General features: G+C 36.6%; 2 protein-coding genes across 2 annotated transcripts; one reads left to right on the top strand and one right to left on the bottom strand.

Moving 5' to 3' along the window:
* The first annotated feature begins 478 nt into the window (after window positions 1–478).
* Window positions 479–6,736, top strand: spryd4 (SPRY domain containing 4). Its single transcript, XM_055168174.2, has 2 exons — window positions 479–691; window positions 5,875–6,736. The coding sequence occupies exons 1-2, from the start codon at window positions 562–564 to the stop codon at window positions 6,411–6,413; spliced, it is 669 nt and encodes a 222-aa protein (XP_055024149.1). The 5' UTR covers window positions 479–561; the 3' UTR covers window positions 6,414–6,736.
* Window positions 6,737–8,828: 2,092 nt separating this feature from the next.
* On the bottom strand, window positions 8,829–20,329 carry gls2a (glutaminase 2a (liver, mitochondrial)). Its single transcript, XM_073867920.1, has 18 exons — window positions 19,969–20,329; window positions 19,737–19,828; window positions 18,011–18,134; window positions 17,407–17,536; window positions 17,245–17,324; window positions 16,976–17,139; window positions 15,371–15,429; window positions 13,471–13,503; window positions 13,310–13,368; window positions 13,168–13,234; window positions 13,017–13,067; window positions 12,639–12,815; window positions 11,948–12,079; window positions 10,039–10,131; window positions 9,864–9,925; window positions 9,694–9,770; window positions 9,529–9,592; window positions 8,829–9,437 (listed from the first exon to the last, which is right to left on the bottom strand). Exons 1-18 carry the CDS (start codon window positions 20,154–20,156, stop codon window positions 9,248–9,250), a joined length of 1,842 nt encoding a protein of 613 aa, XP_073724021.1. The 5' UTR covers window positions 20,157–20,329; the 3' UTR covers window positions 8,829–9,247.
* Window positions 20,330–26,603: the final 6,274 nt, after the last annotated feature.

The raw sequence follows: 26,603 nt of genomic DNA, 5'->3' as shown, positions 1-26,603 counted from the left end.
TCCTGCACATGTGAATTTTTTTGTTATGTGTATTTATTTTTTCTTTTATTAATTTTAAGTATTACCATTTAGAATCACTTAAAGAAAAAAATATGTTTTATATGGGAATATAATTGGGATATACTTAATTTGACCTGCCTAATAGAACAACAATAGTAGGTGATGATTTGTAAAAGACGTATGTAACATTTATTGTGTTCAAACATTTACAACAATATTCATGCTATTACATATTGGATTACACGTTTTGTAGTCCTACATTCAAAATTGTTTTTATTTTGTTAGTAGTATATAGTAAATAAAGCATTCATAGTACATGTTTTTAAATGCGTTGTGTATGTTAGAAGACAAGAAAAACTTTCAAACTCTAATTAAATTTTTTAAATAATCTTGTTTTGTTCTTTTTGAGTCATTCATTTATTCAAGTTTTCTAAAGCACGTATTTAGTGCTTTGCTCTATCCTAACAGTAGGTGGCAGCAGCACGCAGGTTTCGGGAGCGCGCACGACCTTACGGCAGTGGGCACTCAGAATCGTAACGTTCTGCACGTGGAAAGACCGAGATGGCGATGTCCTCGAGCTTGGCACGTTTGTGCCGTTTGACAAGCCGATCCGCGTCAACTGCACTCGGGTATAGCCGTGGGAAACCCCTCATAAGCCGGAGATGGTATATTAGTAGCAGTGTGAGAAACAGTGAGTATAACGCATGTTGTATGTGCGCACTTCTCAATGACTCAGTCCAGTCAAACACAAGGGTCAGGGAAATGTAGTAACATTCTGTCTGTGAATGTAACTCGAGCAACTTTAACTAGTTAGTTAGGATGTCTGTGAGTTTAACCAAGTGCAGTGAAATGGCATGCAAGTTAAGTTATGTGTGAGGTGAGCTCTGTAGTAAACAAGCTCACGATTTGGGGTGGGGACGATACGACCTAAGAATTGAGGAAAACAGATTAAAAATGGAATTACAGCACAAGCTACAAATATGTATTCATTCGAGAAATTGTTCAACGTGTAAGTACACGAGAAAGTCATTATTTTATTGTTTTGTAAGTTTCCATGATAAAAAACAGCTAAAAGCAGAAAAGCATGATTTTCAACCAAATGGTGATAGAGGGTTTTCACCGACGTCACGTTCTGGGCGGTAACCCGGATGCGCGGCCATCGTGGAGGCTCTCGGTGTAAAGAACTGAACGGAGTACAATGGAATATTATGCGCTTTGGATACTTTAAGTGAATGTAGACATGTCTAAACAACAGAAAACGCGTCCAAGATGCAAAGGCATATAGGGAAGGACTTGGACCACAAGAAAAGGCACGATATTTCGAGAAATTACAATTTATAGGCGATGCAGATTCCCACGAACTCCCTCTTCTAGGATCCGTGACGACCCGGCGATTCTTCCTTCAGTTGCATATCCCGATATAAGTTAGTGACCTACCTAGTTTTCATGCAGAGCCCATATGTCAATGTCAGCTTTATTTATATAGCAAATTTAAAATAGCCAGTGTCCTACCAAAGTGCTTTACAGTAAAATAAGCACAGTAAAAAATAAAAGCAATAATTGTTTTTACCATTTACTATTAAAAATATTATTATCATTACAATAGAAAATGTGTTATGAGCAATTAAGCACACTGGCATTAAGGCATAGCAGCGCAAATTTTATTTGTGTTTAAGTACATTTTGTGCATACACTAAAGTACATATTAAATACTCTTTAAATAAAGCACAAGTAGAAGCATAATTGTTTTATACTTTATGTACTTCAATCATATTTCTAATACAATACTACCCTTTTTCCTGAGCTTTACCAACCACAAGCGCCGCCTCTGATCATTTCTTGCATTCCTTTCCCTGGTTTTTAATAACTTTTGGATGTCGATAATAATCCAAATGTTTTTCTCAATATGTGCTGTTGGTACCATCTCAAACACGGCAATAATTAACCATTTTCCTTGTCGACGTTCGGCATATACATCAGTGTCTGTGCTCTTTGTGATGCGGAGTGCCTCCAATATGGCGTCTTCCGCTCTGATGACGCGTCGTGAAAACCCTCTATTGCTGATTTTACTGTTGCTCATCTCCCAGTCTGGTCTTAACTGATTTTAAAAGGTGGTTTTAGTGCTAGAGTTACAGGAATAGAAATTTCATAATTTATCCTCATGCTACCCTAGGTGTATGTGACTTCTTTCCCTCACCTGACCAAAATCTGAGTTAAAGTCCCTTTAAGATCAGAACTAACAAGTCTTATTTTTAATGGAATATTGCAGTGTTCATTATAAACAATTAAACCATCTTATGCTTTTTTAGTCACGTGCCCTCATAAACTTAAATCAAAATATGAAAATGTACTTCTGCCCTCTTGTGGTGATCATTCTCTAATGGCGTCAACTAGACCAGAGGTCCCCAACCCCGGGTTGTTGTGACCCAGTACCACCAGGTTGCAAGAGCGTCCTGAAAAAGGTTTATAATAGCTACGTGATAGTTTAATTTATTTTGACGTTTAAAAGCCGACTTCAAATAACATTGATCATCAGATTGCTGTCCAAAATTTGATTGCTTATCCAGCGATCGTGCCACCATGATCCAAATAAACTCTTTTACTGCAGTAAGATTTTTTTAGGGGTATATATTTGGGGTTTTGGCTTGATAGGATACAGCAACTGCCTAAATCTTGTGAGATGTTGGGTTTGGGGATAGGATTAGGATGAAAACAGTGATTCTGGATAGATGGGATACTGCTACGGTCTAAATCCTGTGAAATGTTGGGTTTAGCGTTAGGTTTGGTGTTAGGATTAGGATAAATACAGCACTTATCCTTAAGATTTTATGAGATTTTGGCTGCTGCTGTTTGCCTTCTAGCCACAACCAGCTGTGGGTCTGCTGCAAGTAGGGGTTTGCCGGTGTTGTGTCGAACTCAGTTCCCCCTATGTTTCCCTTTAGTGTAGTGCTTTTATAGCGTTTTCATCACGTTACATTTAGAAAGATTAAAGATTTGAATTGGTTATACTAAAAAGGCATAAAATCATGTATTTTATAATACAATTTATTAAACATTTCATACATTTGACAGTTTTCTATTAGGGTATTTCTTTTAAAATATAGCCTGTCTTTTTCTTTTTTTTCCCTTTACTGGATGTTTAAAAAATGTAATGTTTGCATACATAATTAAATAAATATATATACATATAATATGATTCATACTGTAAAAATAATTTACTTACCATTAAGAACAATACAGAAACATTACAGAAATGCACACATATACATCTCAGACTCAGTAGCCATTAAAACTTTAAATATATAAATAATAAAACCTATAACGTGATAAAAACGCCATAAAAACACTACACTGAAGAGAAAAATAGGGGGAACATAGGGGGAACAGACTTCGACACAACACCGGTTTTAGAATTGGTTTGTCTGTTTTAGGACAACTTAGTTTGAATAAACAAGCAGACACTGATTAGCTACATGCTGTTAATTTTAAATAAACATAGAGCAAGACAACTAGCAGTGAATGTGCTTTCCATTAAATGAAACGCACAGGAAACAAATCCTTAACAATATAGCGCTTTCAACAGACCAATAGCAATTCAAGGCGCTTTACAAGTTGCCTCACATTCAGCCATTCACTCATTCGTTCATACATTGACGGCGGTGTCAGCCATGCAAGGCGCCATCCAACTCGCCTGGAGCAGTTGGGGTTAGGTGTCTTGAAAAAAAAACAGTTGGAAACAACGTAGACAATAGGGCTGCACGATTCGGAGAAAAAATCTAATTGCGATTTTTCTGATCAAAATTGCGATTCGCGATTTAAAGTGCGATTCATTAGTATATAATAAAAGAGGTAGATCCAGGTTTGTTGTGGTGGTTTTAATAGCACCAAAGAAAGATGCTGTGCTACTGTTTATTTAAAACCTCTTAAACATTGTACCAAGTTGTCTGCAGGACTTTGCTATTCTGCAGACAAACTTTTTTTTAAATCTAAGAACATTAAAAAAAATACAATTTAATATTTTTTTTTGAAAGTTTTATTTAAAATAACATATAGGCCAATGTATTTTGGCTGTCACTACAACAATTCATCTGACAAGCAAATGTTTAGTTTTTCTTTTAATCATAAGACTATACTCATCTTGTTTTACTTTTCAGGCATCTGTAATAAATGTAAATATATTAGTTATTAGAATCTATGATTTAACATAAGCAAAAAATACAAATAAAAGACTGCACAGTCCTCACTGTAGGATTTTAAATGTGGAGCTGCAGAAGCTTGTTCAGTTAAGAGTAAGGAGTGATTTTAATTTTTGGTGTGTAATAAACATTTCTGACACAGAAAGCACCAGGTTACTGTCACTTTAGGACACAAGACAGCTTTAAAACTGCTCTGCTCCAATATACTGATAAACATCCAGCTGTTTATGTTCACTTTGACAAGAAAGAAAACTTAAGTTTAGTGATCACGCGTGTGCTGACTGCTCTCTCTGTGTGCGCGCTTCATGAACCCTCATGCCTGTAAATATTCAAAGCGGTGCAGATGTGCGCGTGCAAGAAAGTATAATGTACCCGTTTCGTCTGCTGTGTTCCGGGCTTTAATGAAACCTGCTTATAGTCTGATGAGGCGCTTGTCATTGTTTGCGATGCATGACGAGAAACGGACGTATATACACCTTTCTTTAAGTCCAACATTACACAAAAGGGAAATGTTTTCGCGCATTTCTGTCCTTTCATTTGCCGGTTAATGAGTTATAATGCGTTTTTAAAATGACTGAATCCAAAATCTGCCAACTTCATGACATTCCGCGTTGTGCAGTTAATTCCATTTGTATGCATTTCGCGATTCTGTCCGAGTTTTCCGCATCGCGGAAATCATATGGCCGTACACTTTGTTGAGGAGTTGAACTGCTGCTCGCGCTCATGTTTTCCAAATGGTGTGATGACGTGTAGTCAGCACCTCAGTGTTCATGCACTCTATTGGTCTAAACTGCATCAAAGGTAAAATGCGCATGAAGCGAACTGTCAAAAACTGCGTACTAGATGATTGTTATATTTAATAGTTTTGAATCGAAATAATCGCATTTCTTGCGATTCGAAAATCGCATCCATTCACATCGCGATTTCGGTTTAAAAACGATTAATCGTGCAGCCCTAGTAGACAATAACACAGACTGTTAACAATTGTTTTCAATTAGTATTTAAACATTCTCTATGCTAAAAATGTTCTAAAAAATATTTTAATAACACGGTTTTGGCGGTAATAGAGTTCTAATGACGGCGTTCAACTTAAACCTTAAATACCCTTAGCTCCATTTCTGAATGAAATGCGAATTTTCTTTTTCCAATCAATTTACAGTGGGAAGCACAAACCGCACCCACTATTTTCTGCATATTCCATTTTACTTGGAAATGCTTCACAACATGGAAGTAAAGTCGATCGCAACTTCCTATTAATGGGGACTTTAAATTAAGTAATAATATCCTGCCAGAGGATAAAATTATGCCAGAGTTTTAAAATTTTAAAAAGTTTATTCAGCTATCATAGAAGTAATCTATATAGCTCCAGTGGGTTAATAAATGTCTTCTGAAGTGAAACACAGTAGCGCTTTAACCACCACACCCCCCTATCTGAGGGATGTCCTCCCAAATATATAATTAAATCCATCTTGTGTATTGTAAATAATATATAAAAAATATATAGCTCAAATATTTATGTAGTAAAACAATACAAACAAATAACAGGGCAATTGCATTATACGTTTAGAAACACTGATCTATTTATTGTTTCAAACAGAGATGGCAAAGCTGATTGCAGCTTTAATAATAATAGTATTTGAATAAAACGCATCATTAAAGATTCTGTATCTTTCAACAGATTTACAGTTTAAGCTGGATGAACAGACGGCCCATAGCAGTCTGGACCTTTTCAAGAAGGACACAGGTGTGATATATCGAATTCTAGGTTTGGACCCCACCCTTGTGCAGGACAGCCCTCTACGATTCCGTGAATGGGCCGTGGTCCTTGCTGATGCTCAGATCGATTCTGGGCGCCACTACTGGGAGGTCACAGTCCAAAACTCCAGTGAGTTCAGGGTGGGCGTGGCCGATGTGCAGACCTCACGTGATGAATGCGTGGGCACAAATTCCACTTCCTGGGTGTTCGCATACACCCAGAGGAAGTGGTTTGCCATGACCTCCGGTAAGCAGGTCCCGGTGCCATTCGTGGGGAAATCCGATCAGATCGGGCTCTTGCTGGACTATGAGGCTGGACAGCTCAGTCTGGTGGACACCCAGAAATCTGAAGTGGTGCATACCATTAAAACACAATTCCGCTCACCCATCTCTCCTGCGTTTGCTCTCTGGGATGGAGAATTGCTTACACACTCTGGGCTGGAGATTCCACCAGGGCTTTAGGTACTCGTTTCACACATGTATGCCACATGTCTCTTAATGGATAGAGAATGGGGAGTATGGGTCATTTGGAAACGCATCCCGTTACAGCTTTTTCTCATTACCGTCCTAAACTAACTGGACTAAGCTGCATATTTACTCAGCGTCTGACGATTCAGCTGCAGAGAACATCCTCACATTGTGCCATTTGTGATAATGCAGATGAACTAATGAATCCATACATGTCCATAAGAATACTTTATATTCATTTGTACTTATTTTCAGTGGTACTTTAGCACAGTGTGTTGGGCCCAGCTTATATTTTTCAATAAAAAACAATCCTGTGACCTTTGATTTGTTGTGACTATATAGAGTTCCTATGTTCAATTTTCAATTTCTTCTAATTTATTTAGATTTTACATAAAGAAACAAGCAAAAACAGAATTTAGCAAAAGTTTGGTCTAAAGATGCACCGATATATTGGTAAATAAAAGCTTTTTTCACAAACAGCCGATAGGCATGGACAATATATCCCATCAATCAAAAGAGAACAGAAAAATGCAATGGATTTGAGCTCTGTGTATAAAAAATGTAAAGAAACATCAATAGTTTAATGTTCAATATTAACGTCATGAACAGTGGCGGCCGGTGACTTCTTTTTTCGAGGGCGCTCGATGCGAAGTTCGTCACAACATGCATGTAGCCTGTCATGTGTGTGGTTTCTCATTTAGATTTATGTGTTCGGCGCGTCGAGTGAACCTGTGTGCATCACGTGTCTTGTCAAAATAAGTGAATGCTGCAGACGCATCTAAAGGGTTTATGATAAAAGAGACGCTCGCGTTTGCCAGATACTCTCATAATCTCATGGGTAATCAGAGTTTACTGTTAAGGGAGTGTCTTGGGTGTATTTTGTGAACGTGAGCGTCTCTTTTATCATAAACCGTTTTGACACGTGTGCAGCAGGCACTTATTTTGACAAAACACGGGATGCACATGGTTCACATGACGCAACAAACACATATTTTGAAAACGCAAGCAACACACATGACACTTCGAACACTTTTTTTGAATGTGCACCCCTCGGATAAGTAGTCATGAGCCGTCACTGGTCATTAATGTATTATATGAATGAATAAAATTTAGATAATTTAATCTTCCGAATTAAGTTAATACAACTTAATATAAAACTATCGGTATCGGCAGATATCAGTCTGAATAATCGGCTAACGGTGGAAACATTTCATATCGGTGCGTCTCTAATTTAGTCACACATGCAAATACTCTAAGTGCGTCTGACAGGTTTTTATGATGTTTTATTAACAAAGTTAGAGAGGAGCACGTTCAAATAATCTGCCAATCGATCTAGTAATTACGACCAGCTGTCAACAATCATCAATCAGGCGTCCACCTGATCGGCATCAGTGGAAGCATATATAAACATGCAGCCAACTCACCTACGTTCTTCGATAGTTCTTAGCATCGCTCCACCACCCCGTCTCCTCACACTTACTTGGTTACTTCCTAACCTGAATACGGGGGGGTGTTCTGGGTTCGGGCCTAATACAGACCCCGGAGCCCTCTCTTTGTTGAGGAGTGCTCCGGGCTCGGGCCAAATGCCAAGCTCAGAGCCCTCTCCTCGGACAGCACGCCAAATACGCATATCATTAATTCTATCTGACTTATTTGTAAGTGTGAACTCTTTAAATGTAAATTAAAATATTTTTTATCAGGCTCTTATGTTTAATTTCACAAATTTCAGTAATTTTACTTTAATGCCAATGAAAAGGTTATTAGTCATTAACAGAAGTGCCTGACAAAAATCCCTTTAGTAATTTTATTGGTATTAAATTTTGACTGGCAAGCTTTTTCGGCATAGCAAACAGTTGAAAATCACTCAAGATGCAAATAGAAACCTTGCAAATAACGAAAAATAATGTTGTTCTGTGTTTACCAGAACAAAGAAATAAAGACAGGTTTGTAACAACATGAAAGTGAGAAAATTTGGACAGATTTTTCATATTTGGGTGAACTATCCCTTTAAGGAGAAGGTATTTGATAAACATATGAGAGCACTCAGTTAATATCATTATCTCATTTTTGACATGGGGTGGCGTTTAGTAGCTTTGCATACATTTGCAATTTTTCAAGTGCTACAAAATTGCATCATCATTTTCTCCCTACTTTGAATAACAGACACAATGATGCACACTTTCAATATACCTCACTTTATTTTCTTAGTCTCACAAATCACAGTTTTAATGATAAAGTGCATATACAATAAGTCTTAAATACTATTTTATTCCTGCCAAATATGAACCAAGATCTTCAACAGCAAAGTTGAAGCTTTTGTGCCCTACATTATTATTATAAATACTTTACAAAAACATATAAACATTTGTGCATATATACAAATACCTGCTCTAAACTAATGAATCTGCATTTAATGTGTTTATTGACAACCTGCTACATTTACAGCAAGCATGCAAGATGCTATTGAGTTTGTAAGACTTCTGAACTGACCAGTGTTGGAGTGTAAGTATCAGTAATTACATTGAAGATAATCTGTAGTAATGCACTTGGCAGAGCGTGGAAGCATAAACATTTCAAAATTGGTCCAAACTGTCCTTAGTGAACTGCACCAGATCTAAACACTTGGTAGTTTTTTATATACAGCATAACTTTGGTTTGGATGTGAAATACTGTCTCTCTGTATTACTGTACATGGCTGGACAGTATGGTCCTGTACAGGCTTTGTCATGAATTTCGTGCCTTTGATTGGCATCTCACACCAACATGCTACCTTGCAGTCTAAAGTCATGGGTAAGGGTGGTTTGGGATTTTCCCACAGTGATGCTCATTCATATTAAACCCTCCAGGCTATCCATGCTCTTCAGTTCCTCTGCGTCCAGAGAGGAATGAGGGCACACAACTGTACTGAGCTTCTCGGGTACTAGTGTATGCGTATAAGTGCTCTGGTATTCTTGCAGTATCTTGACCACATCATTGTGCCCAAATTGTATAGCGTCATCAAGGGGCGTGTTCCCCCATCTGAAGAATAGATTGATTGACACTATGAATATATGCAATATGAACAAAGCCGAACAGACAGAAATAGGGCGAGGTAGAGTGGCATCTTTACCTGTCTTTTGCATTTGGGTTGACTTTGCAGGTGTCTGTTAAAAACCTGACAGCATCTAAGTGACCTAATATTTTCAAACACATTTTAAATCAGTATTTAGTTTTATTTAAGTCAGATTTTAGTTGGCTACACCAAGAAGCCTGTCTAAAAGAAAACACAGATTACCTTCTGCAGAGGCCACATGTAGGGCAGTACGGGAGTCATAGTCAGTCAGTTCCATATTAACGGCAGAGAGAGCGATTCTGTGAAATAAATAACCGTCTTATTTTTAGTAATAACTAGTAACATATATGCTTATTCATTTTTTTAAAGAAGCAAGTAGATGTATTTTTCACCTCCTGAGAGCTGAAACATCACCACTGTAAGCAGCAAACATCAGATCCACCACAGACTTGTTCTGTAATATCACACATTAGAGGTAAAATCAGTAGCTTAGTCTTTAGTAAACTCATGACTATATTAAATAATATTTAAAAAATGCTTAAAATAAAATAGCATATTTCACCTTACCCTCTCATGTCCTGTCTGTCTGCGAGGGTCTAGCTTCCTGGCAAAGTGTCTCAGATTGTCATAATTGTGGAAATTAAAGAGGGAGACAAGCTCCTACACAAACAAAATTAAAGATTCGGGTTTGGTTAATTGTGTGAGACTGTAGCTATATTCAGAATAGCATCTTAATAGGTTTTAAGTTAAACCTAAAATACCCCCCCCCAAATAAAATGTTTTGAACACTGATTGTTTATGTCCATGGTTAATGTCTCATTAAAGGTCCACTGTGTAGATTTTAGCAGCATCTAGTGGTGAGACTGTGAATTGCAACCAACGGCTCAGTCCACAGCTCACCCCTTCCTTTCGAAACATATAGTGAAGCTACGGTGGCCATCACAGGACAAACCCGTCATCGTCTGAGACAACATATAGACAAAACGCGCTCTATAGAGTTTGTCCATTTAGGGCTACTGTACACTGAACAAAAACACCAGTTCCACATAATTGAATTGTTTTCTTAAATTTATTTTTTTTTAAACTTGCTGGAATTATGTAAATCAATTACATACACCATTTCAACATGATTGAAAAATAAATGTTAATTTTAGTGTAAGAAAACTTAATTAAATCACGTAGAACCGGTTTCTACAAGTGTTTTTAGTGTAGAAACATGGTGGTGCAAAATGGCGACTTCCATGCCATGGATATGTACACTAGATGTCGCCTTGGGGTTCTGAGTATACGTCAAAACCGCCGCCATCTTGGAACAGGGGTCTTGTCATAGGAAGTAGCTAGGTAAAGCTGCTATCTCCGCCTGTACTTCGAATTCATGGATGATGCCGGACTTTTGTGCTGCGTATGGATGTTAGGCCTACTAGCACTATGCATTATAGTTAGAAAAAGTAGATTTTCATAATATCAAAACTTTAATTTTTTTCCTGGAATCAATGCTAAATACATGTCTAACTGTTGAAACGAACCAAAATAAAACCAAGAAAATCGCATTCATGACAGTTTATGGTGATTTTATTTCCGTTACACCATTGCCTATAATGACGCTGAAGCAGGGCTCCCCTGTTTCAAGATGGCGGCTCTATTTGACACATTCGGTCCAATAAACTGCCGTAGCCAAGGCGACATCTAGTGTACATATCTATGCTTCCATGCAAGGTAGCCCACGGTGTATGTAGATAAAAATGGCTCATTCTAATATAATAAAAACAATGCAGTTCATTTTGTAAGATATTTATACACCACTGATAATATAGTTATGTATATTATGTTGCATTTCTGTCCTTCTGAAAGTTACACAATGCACTTTAACTGACAACAAGTCACAAGGTCGGATTTCATAGGAAATGTCACTTGTTTCACACGTTTCACGTAAAGTAACCTGCAATTTTATGTTTCAAACAGAGATGGCAATAGAGCGGCAAAAGTAACAGATTGGTGCTTTAATTTTTTTTAGTAAAGCACACAGAACAGTGGCGGTTGGTGACTTCTCTTCCGAGGGGCGCAAATTCAAAATATGTGTTCGGAGTGTCATGTGTTGCTTGTGTTTTCAAAATAAGTGTTTGTTGCATCATGTGAACAACGTGCATCATGCGTCTTGTCAAAATAAGTGCCTGCTGCATGGGCGTCGAAACGGTTTATGATAAAAGAGACGCTCACGTTCACAAAATACCCTCAAGATACTCCCTTAACAGTAAACCCTGATTTCACATGAGATTAAGCGAGTATCTGGCAAACATGAACATCACCTTTATCCTAAACCCTGTGCAGCAGGCACTTATTTTGACAAGACATGATGGTTAACATGATGCGCCGAACACATATTTTGAAATGACGAACCACACACATGATGGGCTAAATACATGTTGTGATAAGCTTTGCATAGTGCGCCCTTGAAAAGAAGTAAAGTACTAAGTACCTGACAGAAGTGGATTCCTCGGATACTGTTGCCGAGGCGGTCAAGAGGTGGAGACCAGCACATCACTCCCATGATATTAGGAACCACAAGCAGCACGGCACCAGACACCCCAGATTTAGCAGGCAAGCCCACCTGAGCGACACACACATACAATACACAATAATCAATGTAATTTACTTTTTTTTAAGGGAAGTTCAGCCAAAAACCATTAAAGGGATAGTTCACCCAAAAATGAAAATTCTGTCATCATTTACTCATCCACATGTTGTTTTAAACCTGTATGAATTTCTTTTTTCTGATGAACACAAAAGAAGATATTTTGAGAAATGATGGTAAACACATATCATACAGTTTCCATTGACTTCCATAGTAGGAAAAAATATTTTGGAAGTATTGTGATAAATGATAAAGAAAATATTTTGATAAATGATGGAAAGCACACAGTTGATGGTACCCATTAAATTTCATCATATTTTTATTCCTACTATGGAAGTCAATGGACACTGTATGCTGTGTGTTTACCATCATTTCTCAAAATATCTTCTTTTGTGTTCATCAAAAAAAAAAGGAATTCATACAGGTTTAAAACAACATGAGGATGAGTAAATGATGAAAGACTTTTCATTTTTGGGTGAACTATCCCTTTAAGATGAGTAAATTTAGAGTTGCTATAACTTGCAAAACAACTCACGTGAAAGGCAAACTGTCCAGAGAAGTCATACATGCCGCAAGAGTGCATGAGACTGAGAGTGTTTCGTACAGCCTCTGCACTGAGCACACGCTCGCCTGTGATTGGACAAATCCCTCCATTAGCCAATGTGGCTGCCATGACGCTGCCAGATTCACATGTTACCTCAATAGAACATAGCTAGAAATTAAAGAAAGAAGTAAAGGGGTAAAAAAGATCAAAATGTGTGTTAAAAAGACGACTTTGGCAATAGTGGTCATTATGTAGTAGCTATGGCACATAGTCTCTTATTCAATTTTCTCACCAGCCTATATGAGCAATAATAGCACCACAAGCGCATATGGCAGTAAACAAAGTGAAGCAAATGGACAGTTTATTTACCTGAAAGTAAAAATCAAGGGCTGCCATCATGTCAGCTCCTTTGGGAAAACACTACAGAGCAATAGCACAATATATAAGTGACAATGTTGTAACCTACAAAAGTAGTAAATGTATTACATTAGTAATACATGTATTATAATGCAATGCCTACTTTTTTCTCTTTGAGATAATAACCAATTGCGTAGTTCCTATCACCGGTTTCTTTCTCTGATTGGAAACTTTAAAGAAAGAAAAAACCCGTATCATTTACCATCAAACCAGAATGTACTACAAATTATTAAATAAAAACTCACGTAGCATTACTGAACCCAACATATTCTCTGCCCGCCATTCTTTTCAGATAATCCATAATCTGAAGGATAAATTAAATTAAATGTATTACAAGTAAGATAATAAACATTTGAGATATTGCATATTGTGGGGGAGATAAGTATGTAAGTATTGCAATACTTACAAAATCAAACTTCTCTGCTTTGTTGGAGCCAGGCTGTAATAGAAAGAAAATAAGACAATAAAACTTTTAATAGTATAATTTCAGTCAAAAAAGAAAATGTCACCCATGCATATAAAATAACATAACCGCACTGTCCGTTTGTATGATTCAAATAAGTTTCGATTATAAATAAAGAGTAAAGATTACACACTATCGAGTGGTACAGTGTGTTCTGAAAACAGTAACTGTAGTATTTAGTCTAACACTTGGTGGCAGTGTGCACAAGTGTGTGTGTGTATGTATTAGTGAACAACATGGACAAATGTGTTATAATAGAACGCTATGAGAATGTGAAACCCTGATTCTCAGTGTCTCTGTAATTCTGACTTTATTTGTAATGAATGTGTTGAGCTGGATAATAAGTTAAGAAATGTCCAGGATACACAAAAACTGCGACTTTTACATTTACTCTTTTAGCAGATGCTTTTATCCAAAATTGACATATAGATAAGGAAGAATGTATTATTTTTCCTGAGCTTCCAACCTTTATGAATTTAGTTGAGAGAATGCAAAGAGTATGTAGACTTTACTGTTATTCTAAAATGTAGAAATAATTTACAAAAATTAGTAGTGTATTTATTGACCGGTTAATATGTTTTTCATTTAAAATAAACTCTTGCTGTTTAATGGTCAAAGACAATTTAATTTATAATGTTGATCATAAGGTGAAATGACTGTTTTGCAATGTACTGCTGTTGGGTTTAATATGTCCTAAAAATATGATGTAAAAATGTCTAGGTATATGGCAGGCAAGGAAAGGTCAGTGCAATGCGATCACAGCCATGAAATGTCTTCGTCTTGAAACATACTGGTCTGGGGTTCACAGCTGGTTGCGTAACATACTTAAGGTCACAGATCAAATGACAATCTTTTGCGTGTTTGAAAGTACCGTACAAGACATTCATCTCGTAGTGAAACTTTATGCGACCAGGTTATGCTTCTATATTTTTTTTAAATTGTTTTTTATTTTTCACTTTTCAAGTGATTATAAACACACTCATTTGAACTGGAATGGGTTGTGTCCCTTAGCATTATGCTCTGATTGGCTGTTTGGACACACCTCTTGAGCAACTGCAGATCATATTATGTCACTGCCCATATGGCCGGCCACTCTCTCCTGACACACACTATCACAAGTACCACCACACAAGCCCTGTTAACACTGCATAAAATGACTTTCTTATTTAGTATTTTGTCTTGTTTTTTGTAGAAATATCTAAAAATTCTTAAATCAAGATTTATTTTCTTGATAAGCAAAATGACCTAAGAAAATAAGTATAGTTTTTAGAATATATATATATATATATTTTTCTCACTTCATTGGCAGAAAGTTGCGCTCGTTTTAAGTATAAATTTACTTGGACTATAAACAAGACTTCTAAGGTCATTTTACTCATGAAGAAAAAGCATCTTAATTTATCTTAATTTAATTTTTATTCAATTTTAATAAAAAAAAGTTTATAATATTTTTTGGCCATTTTTGCGTTTATTTGACAGTAATTAAGGAGAGGACCGGAAAGTACTGGGAGGAGAGAGGGGTATGGGATCGGCATATGACCACGAGTCGGAATCGAACTCGGGTCGCCGAAAGAGTGAAAGCACCACATGTCGGAGCGCTGCCCGCTAAACCACCGGCTCCGACAGAATTTTATATATTTCTACTGAAACAAGACAAAAATGCTAAGTAAGAAAGTCATTTTTTGCAGTGTACACCTGGGATTAAGGTGCAATTTGGTCAATCGGATCACAAGTGGATGACGCTACATACAGACATGCTGCACTCATATGTTACATGCATATGGATGCAACAGTAGCATTTATACAAAATTTAAAAACAAACTTAGAAAATCTCTTCTCATACCTTTACAAGAGAGCTAATTACAATGGCTCCCGCATTCACCATGGGATTATGGGGTTTATCTGGAAAAACAAATGAGGAGTTCAGATGCAAAGCTCTAAATGTGTCTGACATGTTTTTTTGTAAATTAACCTTGTAATTTTTTATCATGTTTAGGTTCAGGAAATTTACTTTAATGTAGGAATGCACCGATATACCGGTGATTCTTACTATGCTTCGCAATGAATTACAAAGAAATGCCGCTACATCCAAAAGCCAGAGGGCGCTCTCGTGCAGAAACTCAATATCATACACACGCAGCTCCGGGAAATGGCTTAAGGATATATTTATATTGCTGTTCTTCAAACCTTTTCAGGTATTTTCATGATAATAAAGAATATGTATAATGTTTATGTTTGATAAGTGTTACTTTTTCAAATGCATGTTATGAACGACTCAAACTAACAGTTAGTTCAGATCGATAAGGACTTACTGGTCAAAAGCCGTAGTACATGAGCTGTGAATGATATAGTTATCGGCTGTGTATTATTAGTGTATATCGGCACCCCTACTTTAATGGCAATGACAAAGTTATTAGTCAGTAATTAAAATGCTTATTTTTTTTTAAATATAACTTCAGTCATGACCTTTAAAATTCTGTCATCATTTACTCCCTCGCATGTTTCTGTATAAGTTTCCTGATTCTGTTGAATACAAAAAAAGATATTTTGATAAATGATGATAATCACACAGTTACCCATGTACCCATTAACTTCGATAGTATTTGTTATTCCTACTATAGAAGTCAATGGGTTAAACTGTGTACTTTTATCAAAATATCTTTTTTTTTGTATTCAACAGAATAAATAAACTTATAGAGGTTTAAAACAACTTGAGGGTGAGTAAATGATGACAGAATTTTCATTTTTGGGTGAACTATCCCTTTAACTCTTTTCCCGCCATTGAGTTATCTCTTCAATTAAGAATTTTTTTGCATAAAAAAGTGTTCCTGATTAATTTTTATGTTAATCTGCAATACCGCAATTATCTGATCTTACCCAATTTATGAAAAAAACTGAAGCCAAAACGTTATTTAATAATTTTAAACTCTGTGTATGTTTTGATAATCGTTCTGAATCTGATCTCTAACAAAATTCCTTCACAATAATGCAGTTATTTCTGCCTTTTTGATAAAAATTTGTATTTTTAAAGGAAAATGCCAATATTTAAGAGTTTATAAACAGAGAAAAATATAGATATGATGAAACTTTTTTCGGTTTTGTTTGTTTGTTTGTTTATTGTTTGATTTTCTTTCATTTGATATATTTGCCTGTTCATATATTTTTTAGAAGAAAAATTTCCTTGAAAGGCATTTTGTGAAACTTTTGTGAAAATCACAAAAATGCTGCGGGCAACTTTTCAAACAATGTCTGGCGGGGAATGAGTTAAGGGAACTAATCTCAAATATCCACTAAAATTCCTTTGGAACCTGCTTGCCAGGTATCAGTGCATAAAGTGAAGTTTGTTCTGTGATGGTCTTTCTATTTACAAATGGCTCTACTGTGGCCAAAAACTTTTAGAGGACACTTTATGTGACCGTATCAAGTCAAAAGAAAAAGTATTTCTCACCTTCTTCATCTAAATAGAGTTTGTTGAATTTAAGGCCACTGGGTTCTTTTCCCACATATCTGTGCACATGTTCAGTGCCGGACTCATGCACGGCCAGTGCGTACTCCAGAGGCTTCATGCAGGACTGGAGACAGAACGGCATATTCGTGTCACCTACAGAATGTCTATAGACACATGAGCAATAAAAATGGAGATATAAACAAAAATGAATGAGGATATTTTCAGACCCTGCAATAAATATGAGTGAAGAAGACTTAGGTAAAATCTACCTCTGACCATCAACTGTACACAGAGAAACTCCCCAGAGATGAGGGCTGAACTTTGCCAGCTGGGGGATGTAGTTGGCTACCTGTACAAACACACACAAATTATACAGACAAGAAGAAATGCAAATTTGAAGAGCAAAAGAGATGTGGACATAAATATCTTACTTTCCCTCCTTCCCGAGCTTGTGCATTATAATACAGATGGTTGATAAGGGACGTGAAGGCCTCGAAATCTGGAATGATGAACTTCCTTTGGAAGGCTTGCGTCAGCAGGACAATATTACTGCTAACACATCTACACACAGAAATAGGCTTATGTCCAAACAGCCACCTGTGATCTGTAATGTGTTTATGAGAGTTGACCATGGATCTATATTCATTAACACGGAGCTGGTGTGATACATAGATATGTAAGCTGCACATGCAAAAACAAATTTAACAGGTGCCGTGGTGTTGTATTTACAGTACCTCTTTTGAGGACAGAGAGTTAGGTAAACCATTTGTAAAGTATGTGACAGCATGATGTGGTCTATGTGCACATTTTGAAATGACTGGTAGTATTTTCAGCCTTCCAGGAACATTGGACTCCTATTTATTTACCCTGCAAGTGCCAACATTCCAACAGAGTGCCTTTATATATCATAACAACTGTGGACTGTAAAGTGTAAGTGGTGGGCACGCACACTATAACCTCTACTATGGGTTATCTTTAAAAACACATGTGTGTGTATAGGATTATAATCACATTATTTATGAATTTCTCACAGACCTTCTAAACAGTTCCTGGTCCATCATTACGTTACCAACAGAATTTTGGACTGCTTGGTCAATCTGTCGCATGCAGTCTCTCAAACGGGGGTCAGTGGTCAGCAGTCCTGTATTTCTGAGGGCAGCTAGGAAACATATAAATATTATAATAATGAATGGCAAAATACCTAGTTCCAAGATTATTATTATTTCATATTATTTTAAGATTATTTCAAGAAAGTCTCTTTTGACTGGATTCTCTTGTTTGCTTGAAAGGTTGGGTATACAGAGTAATGATATACAGAGGGTGGTACTATATATAAGTGATATATGGATGTTTTTAATTATGGGCAAAAATCTGAAGCTCTTGTGTTACTGTACAGTGTGACCGTGCTTATGTTAGACTAATAATAGACTTCACCATCAGTCATTTGGTATGAACTTGTTTCATCAGTCAGCGATATATAGAGCTGTTATGTCTCAGCATGCACGCAGCGTGATTTATTATGTTTTATTTATTATTAGACTCATTAGTGGAGATTAGACTTATATAGCAAAGCAACAGACATGTGTAAGCACACACACAACCATAAATTGCTTTACTGTAAAGGGTTTGTGTATGTAGGACTACGTGTGGAAAACAAAGATTAATTTGTGTATTCAGGTTTTTTTACATTGGTAAATACATTAATTTGATATATTTCTATATTTGCCCACATGGTTATATTTAATATGAGCTTGTTTGAGTGTAACCATTGCGTGGCTCAACCACATGACCCGAACCTGATATGGTAACTAACATCATTATACGATGATCATGATTTATGACTTTTACTGAGCAAGTGTACAGTACACGTGCCTCATTTCAGTCATACCTAATGGGACAAACAGTTCAGCCGCTGCAACTTAAAACGTATTGAGATCTTTCTGTGACCAGCTTAATATTTATGAGTTTAATGTAAAAAGGTCACATACAAACTGGCCAACGTTTTCTTCACAATAAACCACTAAATCACAAAAATTGCAGTAAGACAAATTATTTGATCATTGCATACAACTAGCAGTATATGATCAGATGTCTAAAAGTTTAAATTGTATCCCATTTAAATAAAAAAAAAAAAAAAAAAATATATATATATATATATATATATATATATATATATATATATATATATATATATATACAAAGTTAATTGCTGCAGGACACTCTTAAAATGTATGTTTTATAAAGAGTTATTTGAAGCGAATAGCAACGACTTAGAAGAACCATGTTTGGTACCCCAAAGAACCTTTTAGTCAAAGTTTCCTAAAACAACCTTTCTTTCTTGCGTTTTTATACATAATGTTTTATACTACCTCTGTGCAAAAAAATGGTTTTGTGGATTCTAAAGGTTTACTGTAAAAAACAATTATTTTTTAATCAACTCAAATTTACAAGTAATTTCAACTTACTATTATTTATCTTGACAAGAGATGAGTTGCTACAACTTATAAAATTCCGTTGACTTATTTCATCTATATATTTTATAAGTTATAACAACTCATCTCTAGTCAATATAAATAATTGTAAGTTAAAAAGACGTTTAAGTCCATGTTGAGTAAACCAAAACATTTAATGGAGCAAATATTTTTTTTTACAGGGCAGGACCTTTATTTTTTTAAAGTGTGGGCAAAGGCTTAAGCTGCTGACTGTAGTGTCTCACACACATGCTGTATAATTGTCAGCAATGCGACTTAATTTGTGTTACTCACAGCTAGGAAACGTGCCACTGAGATTTTCTCTTCTCCCTGGGTGATTGTGTAGAACAACAGGTCCTCCAAACCAGTAACCACCTTCTTACTGCCCAAAACAACACATTAACCCAAAGTACGTTCACAATCAAAACCACAATTTCTGGACAGTGGACAAAACACAATATTTATTTATAATCAGTATCATGTCAACATTATAAACAGGCTTAAGCATCCATATGGATTTACCTGTACGTGTCTGTATCTGTTGCCAGGTGCTGATGACGGGGATGCTGACCAGGTGATGCGCTCGTATGAAGCAGGCACGCGGCTGTTTGCCTTCTGCCGCAACTTTCCGCCACTCTCTCCCATTTCCTAGCATTTCTAATGAGTAAAATACCGACTCTAGACGCTCGTAGCGTTTTAACGCAATGCATAATCAACCTAGAGATTTATTTTACGTGTAAACCAATATCTTATTATAGCTCGGATTTAATCTGAATTTAAGTTTATAAATCGTCTTCTTTGTAGTAGATTCCGAGAGCCTACTGTACATACACGTGGAACGGGAGAGGAGAGACTTCTGTTGTCAAATTTAGCCGTTAAACCGAGAACTTTCAGGCAGGTGAGAAACGCCCCCTGTGGGTGAGGGGCGTGTCTGTGCGCGCGAGAGGGAGACAGATCATTTGTGGATGCCAGAAGTTACGAAAGTTCATACTGCGCCGTCTGTTCGGCTTTTGATCGCGAGAGCGAGTTAAACGAAAGTGTGATTCTGATCGAATGGTTCGCTCTCGCGGTACTTTGATGTCATACGGCGATCGGTCTGCGCAGCGCCGCATAAAGTCGAACATGGATTGTTGGCAGGCTGTAACTAACTACGCAATTTATGTAGCATAGGACTTTTCGCCTTAAATTTGTTTCAAATTTGGATAGAGGATAAACGTATTTATTCTTAATTACGAAGTATTACAAATAAAATAAGGTATTAGTTATTTAGCATTGAGTTTGTGGATATTAATTATAGTATGAGCCGCCATGGCAACCAGATTGTTTAATAATTTTATGGCCAAAATTGAAGCACTTATTTTCTGTATATTACTCTAAATATTCTTTATCTTAATTAATTAATTTAAAAAAATAATGAATAATTACTGCTGTTGCAACATTTAAAAAGGTGATGACAAAGAAAGATGTGGGAAAATGTTTATTTTTGTCATGCCCTGACAGTCCTATTATTATGACTTAATAAAATAATAAAACTGCCCATTATTGTTTGCAAATGTTAATGTGTTTATTAGCATTGCATTATATCTGAAATAATTTACATTAACCAATTGCCAATCTTAGGATTTATAGCTAGGTTTAAACTTAGTACTGGGTTGGGGTCACATTGGTTTCATATCATTCTCAAAGCTGTTACTTGAATGCAGGGGGCAACATTTTATGCCCCTCCCTCCCTCCAGCGGAGTCCAGCCTGGTGAGCAGGTTATGTAATATCTCTCCAGACGTCCTGGGCCTGAGACAGCATTCTAGGGTATTTTCCATTTAACGATCATACTACTAATATTCTAGATCTAATGGGATCTCAATTTGACTTATAGGACAGTCAACTTCTGCTTTGGGTCCAGATAACAGATGCAAGCAACCCTCTGACCTGATTAGTTGTAATTTTAACCCCAATAACTTTTTTCCATTCGTGGTTTTGCATTAGCAACAGTTTTATCAGCACATACGTGATTTGTATATGTAGCTAACAAAGCATTTGCAATTTTTGACTTGAACTAGATAATCCAAAAGGGCAGGTTGCTCAGTCATGATTCGACTCACTTTACTTACGTTTTGAGCTCCCTCTAATGGACACTGGTGTAACTACAAGATGTAATATGACGCACAGGTGCATGTCCATGGATGACGGTAAAACATTCAAGTGTTTGCACCATGAGAATATGCACGTTTGGATTTACTGATTAAAAGTGAATTATTCATTACATCCGCATAATCTAATCTAGCCAGTAAGATTAATCAGAAGCAAGAAAGAGAATGCACATTTTTAGTTCACTGCCTGTATCGTTTTCGCCTGTAGGGGGCAGGCCACACCAACTCACCTCTATAAATGCACACAGAATCAGCACCACAAACCTCACCTTCTTACTTCTGAATGCCATTTCAGATTTGAGCCTTTCAGAAGCACTGGAGATTTATTTACAACCTCAATTTGGTCTGTTTGTGAAGGTGCATAAAAATAAGTCAGTGGGTTTCTCTTTTCAGGTCAATGGAATTTTCACACTGACTGAATTGCCTGTGAACTGACTTACTGAATGCATTCCACAGACACTGCGTAGGCCATTGTCCTGTTGTCTTTGGGCTCCGGTCACAAACTTCCACCCCCAACACACACACAGACACAAAAAGAATGAGAAATCGACCTTCTCATAACCTAACCAAATTGTCATCCTCTTCTAGCAGCTCTGCAACTGGTAGATTTTGGGCGGAGGGCACCTTTTAACCGGAGGCTTGCGTACATTAACACCCACCTATCAGAGACCGACACCCTCTTTTCTTTCTTATCATATTCTTTCGTGTTGGCATACACACATTCATGCACACATGCACACACCCTAACCGATGGCCTACCGATGACCATGCTTTTCTTGGTGGAGAATGTTTTTCATTCCTTCTCTGTGTCCATGAATGCTGGCTTTGTCTACCTGCTCCATCTTAAACCTCCCCTCTACCCTCCATCTTCCTCTCCCGAAATTCTATGATCTCTGTAGAACTGCTATATAGGTTTATGGCAATCAAGTACAGTTTGTCTGAGAAACTATATCATGATATTAATAATATCATAGGTTGTGATATTGTTAGGACTAGAAACACATTCAGACGATCCAGGGAACAGACATACATATAACATTTAGAGCTTGTAAGGCACTGTAAATACTTTGGAATAAGCATCTGCCAAATGCTTCTACCTACATATAATGTGCATATACATTGCAACCAAAAATTACATTTAGAGTTTGCATAATCTGTGTTTATGGTTCTCTTTAATATGCATATTTAATAGTTTATACACACATACTCTTTTTGACATGACATGTTGATGTTGTATAATAAATCCAGGATTTGTGTTCTTGATATAATTAAATGTCCACATACCACCTGAATTCTTTGAGAACACAGAAAGCTAATGTCTACAAACAGGGTCAGTTTCTCAGAATAGTTCACAGGATAAAGCCTCACCCTTAAAAGTGTATCATGGAGCTGCTAAGAATGCAGAACCTTATGGTGAATGTTTGTTTTGTTTAAGTAATCATTGTGTTTGTGTGTATGTGTTAGGTCCAGCATTGGCAAACAGTATTAGATCCACTAAAATAAAACAACAGCGCCATATATTGTGAACTTTACTGTAACATAAAATCAGATCTGAGTAAATATGCCAGAAGCCTATGGTCCTGACTGTTCAGTTATATTGTCTTTATGAAGGATCTGGATCAGAATTAAAACCTTTCAATTCAAAGGGGGCTGTTAAATCTGCATGGTGGTGTCCTAGACACTTAAGCTTAGCTGTGGACTAAATCGCACTGTCAATGGGGTTTCTTCATTCAGAAACTGCTGTCTAAAATCCTACGTCCCGAGAAGCCTCTGTTTGCAATAGATTATCTGGAAAGTTATGAGAATAAATAGGAAGCTTTATGAGACCAAACATAATGGGCGCCTTCAGCCCCCCCATGTGTACTGTAATATCAAACAAAACTGTTTCCCACGGCCATCACAGTTTGATTATACTCATGGCGTAAAGCCTCAAAACATTTTTAGTTTTAGTTTATTATCATGCAGATATGAGAAAACACACAAGTCTCTAAAAATGTAATTGAGAAACAGTCTAAATATTCCATTTTAGGGGTATTAAAAGATTTTTTGTAACTACTAGAGTACTGTGGATGTATTGTTAGCCATTTAATTATATAATACAGACACAAATATAGTCTGTGAAATCCAGGCTTAACTCTTACAATCGATTTATGAGATAACGGCATAAAAATTATTTTTTTATGACTTTAAAGGGGCCATGGCATGAAAATCTGACTTTTTCCATGTTTAAGTGCTATGATTGGGTCCCCAGTGCATCTATCAACCTAGAAAATATGAAAAAGATTAACCCAGTAACGTAGTTTTGGAAAACCATTCTCTACAAGCACATGAAAAAATAGGTTGTTGAAATTTGGCTCTCATTATGATGTCATAAGGAGCTCTTATTAAAATAATACCGCCCTTTAATCTGCACTATCCAACCACGGCACTGCCATTTAGTGCAGAGAAAAGCACAATTGAGTTTTAATTGCAACAAGCCACCATCATTGTGATCAGTGTTTAAATTTCATCATCTCATTTGCATTTTAAAGGACACACACAAAACGGAACAATTTTTGCACACACCTACAAAGCGGCAATTTTAACATGTTAGAATAAATTATTTATATGGTCTATTGAGCTAAAACTTCACATATGTGCTCCGGGGACACCAAAGATTTATTTGACATCTTAAAAAAGTCTTGTGCCATGGCCCCTTTAATTTCAATCTTTGACAGTAGACTTACTATTTTTTCACTAAATGTGTTTTACATTATGCAAACTGTAAGCTGACCATTGGGCAGTACCATTTATAAAGGTCCTAATATGTACCATTAGGTACCGATATATACCTAAAAGGTACTAATATATATCTTAGAGGTCCAAATAAACACCAATGTGTGAGGTACTAATATGAAATCTTTAGGTGCAAAACTGTAGGGTACAGCCCCAGTGACAACTGGGGTACATATTTTGACCATTTTTGACAGTGTATGATGATCTTACATCACGATTAAAATGACTTTCACGGGTCATTTTACACACACTGTAAAAAAATCTTTGCTGCCTTAGTTTTTCTTGTTGAATCAACTCAGATTTACAAGTCATGTCAACTTACTTTTATTTATCTTGAGATGAGTTGCTACAACTTATAAAATGAAGTTGACTTTTTTCAACTATATTTTATAAGTTAAAACAATTCATCTGTTGTAATAACAACTCATCTCTAGTCAAGATAAATAATAGTAAGTTGAAAGGACTTGTAAATCTGAGTTGATTTAACAAAAACATTTAAGGCAGAAATGATTTTTTTACAGTGCAGGCAGGGTCACCACTATCCATAAATGTTATGTGAAGCCTTTCGGCATCTTGGTACATGATGCCGAAAGCATCCATTTTACAGCATCCATTTTACAGCATCCATTTTTCTTAATTCTGCTTTATTAGGCTTTACCTATAAAAATGATCGGTCTAAGTTTGGTCTAAAACTTTTAAGTTTTGAAGAAAACCCCAGCCAGTGCTGAATCACCGGCCATGGATCGTACTCCTGTCACCAGGGCTTATGATCGATGTTTCGGCAATCATCAGGCCTCCCATCATCTGATCCACAGTAACCCAGTCACCCTACACACCCCTGGAGCCTTACCGTCTTCCTGCCACCACCCTTCTCCTCTCTTCATCCTTCTACCTTTCCACACCCTCCCTCCATCTACCGCTCCCCCATTGCCCGGTGCGCTCTCACATTCCACAGGTCTGCACACAGAGCCGCATTGTGTGTGTGTTGTACAGAGCACACAGTCAGGGCTCATACTGGACGTACACACACACACATCCTCGTCGAAAAGGGTGCCCAGATGAGTACACACATACACATTACTTCATGAGACTAATAGACAGTAAGTCATGTGCAGGGGCACACAAAACCACACATGCACACGTCTACTGATTTTCATATGCGCACACTGTTGCCTTCACCGAACTCATCTACATACACAGGATGTCTCATACAGGGGCCGAGATTTTGATATCCTTATTTTTGTTTCTCCTTCACTCTTTCATGCCTCTCTCTCAATCTCTTTCTCTCTCTCAAGTTTGATCTTTTATTCTCAAGAGCATTACACTTTTCCTCTCCACTTCTGTTCCCACAGTTGGACAGATCAGATGGTACTGTAGATGTTTAATTGTGACTGAATTCATGACAGTTACAAAGAAAGCAGACGCAGAATAAACTCATGTTTTGCCAACTAAACTGGAGGAGACCCAACAAAAATGCATATGTGAATATTTGCCTTGTTGGTGAAGGAAGGTGAAGAAACCATACCAACAAAGTTAGTCGTATTTATACTAAAGATCAACTGCGTCTTTAACAGATGTGAAACATCTGACATGACATAAAATGTACATTTGAAACAAAAAGTTATTATGTTTCTCTCCACTGTGCCGCCATGGACTTTATTTGGATTTTATTGCAAAAACAACTTGTGTAAAACAGTTTGAGCTCTACCTGATGATTTTTGCCAAGTATGCAGGATTAGTTATTGGTTTGAAAATATTGATGCATTACCAATAACATTGTAAGTGCCAGAATTGTGGCTTTTTGTTTATAACATGGTTATAACATAAAAATAATATCTTTATTTGCAATATGAGCAGTTTACTCAGAGGTCTGCTTTAGTACATGTGCATGTCTACTCAAGATTTTCACACTTTTCAATATACTTTTCAATATACATTATCCCTGACATTACTTAAGAATTAAAGTGATCCTGAATAGTTAAAAGTTACATTGTGCAACTTGGTATGTATGTCAAGCATTTTGAAGCCAGAATATGTTCACTGTAAATATTTATTTGCTGTCTTAAACTTTTAAGGTTAACCAACTTTACAAGTCATTTCAATTTACTGTCTTTTAATCTTGACTAGAGATTTGCTACAACTTGACTTATAAAGTTGACTTATTTCAGCTATATTTTATTAAGTTATAGCAACTCATCCAGTCAAGATAAAAAACAGTATGTTGAAATGACGTA

This window comes from Misgurnus anguillicaudatus, chromosome 5 (genome assembly GCF_027580225.2).
Source record: "Misgurnus anguillicaudatus chromosome 5, ASM2758022v2, whole genome shotgun sequence".
Lineage (NCBI taxonomy): Eukaryota > Metazoa > Chordata > Actinopteri > Cypriniformes > Cobitidae > Misgurnus > Misgurnus anguillicaudatus.
This window is presented reverse-complemented; position numbering and strand designations above follow the sequence as displayed.

Bases quoted from the DNA above. Each gene is read 5' to 3' on its own strand.
- spryd4 (XM_055168174.2), top strand. From the start codon at position 562: ATGGCGATGTCCTCGAGCTTGGCACGTTTGTGCCGTTTGACAAGCCGA. The intron at 692-5,874 runs GTGAGTATAACG...ATCTTTCAACAG, and splicing joins TAGTAGCAGTGTGAGAAACA to ATTTACAGTTTAAGCTGGAT.
- gls2a (XM_073867920.1), bottom strand. From the start codon at position 20,156: ATGCATTGCGTTAAAACGCTACGAGCGTCTAGAGTCGGTATTTTACTC. The intron at 9,926-10,038 runs GTAAGGTGAAAT...GTGATATTACAG, and splicing joins GACAGACAGGACATGAGAGG to AACAAGTCTGTGGTGGATCT. The intron at 9,593-9,693 runs GTAATCTGTGTT...TGAAAATATTAG, and splicing joins ACATGTGGCCTCTGCAGAAG to GTCACTTAGATGCTGTCAGG.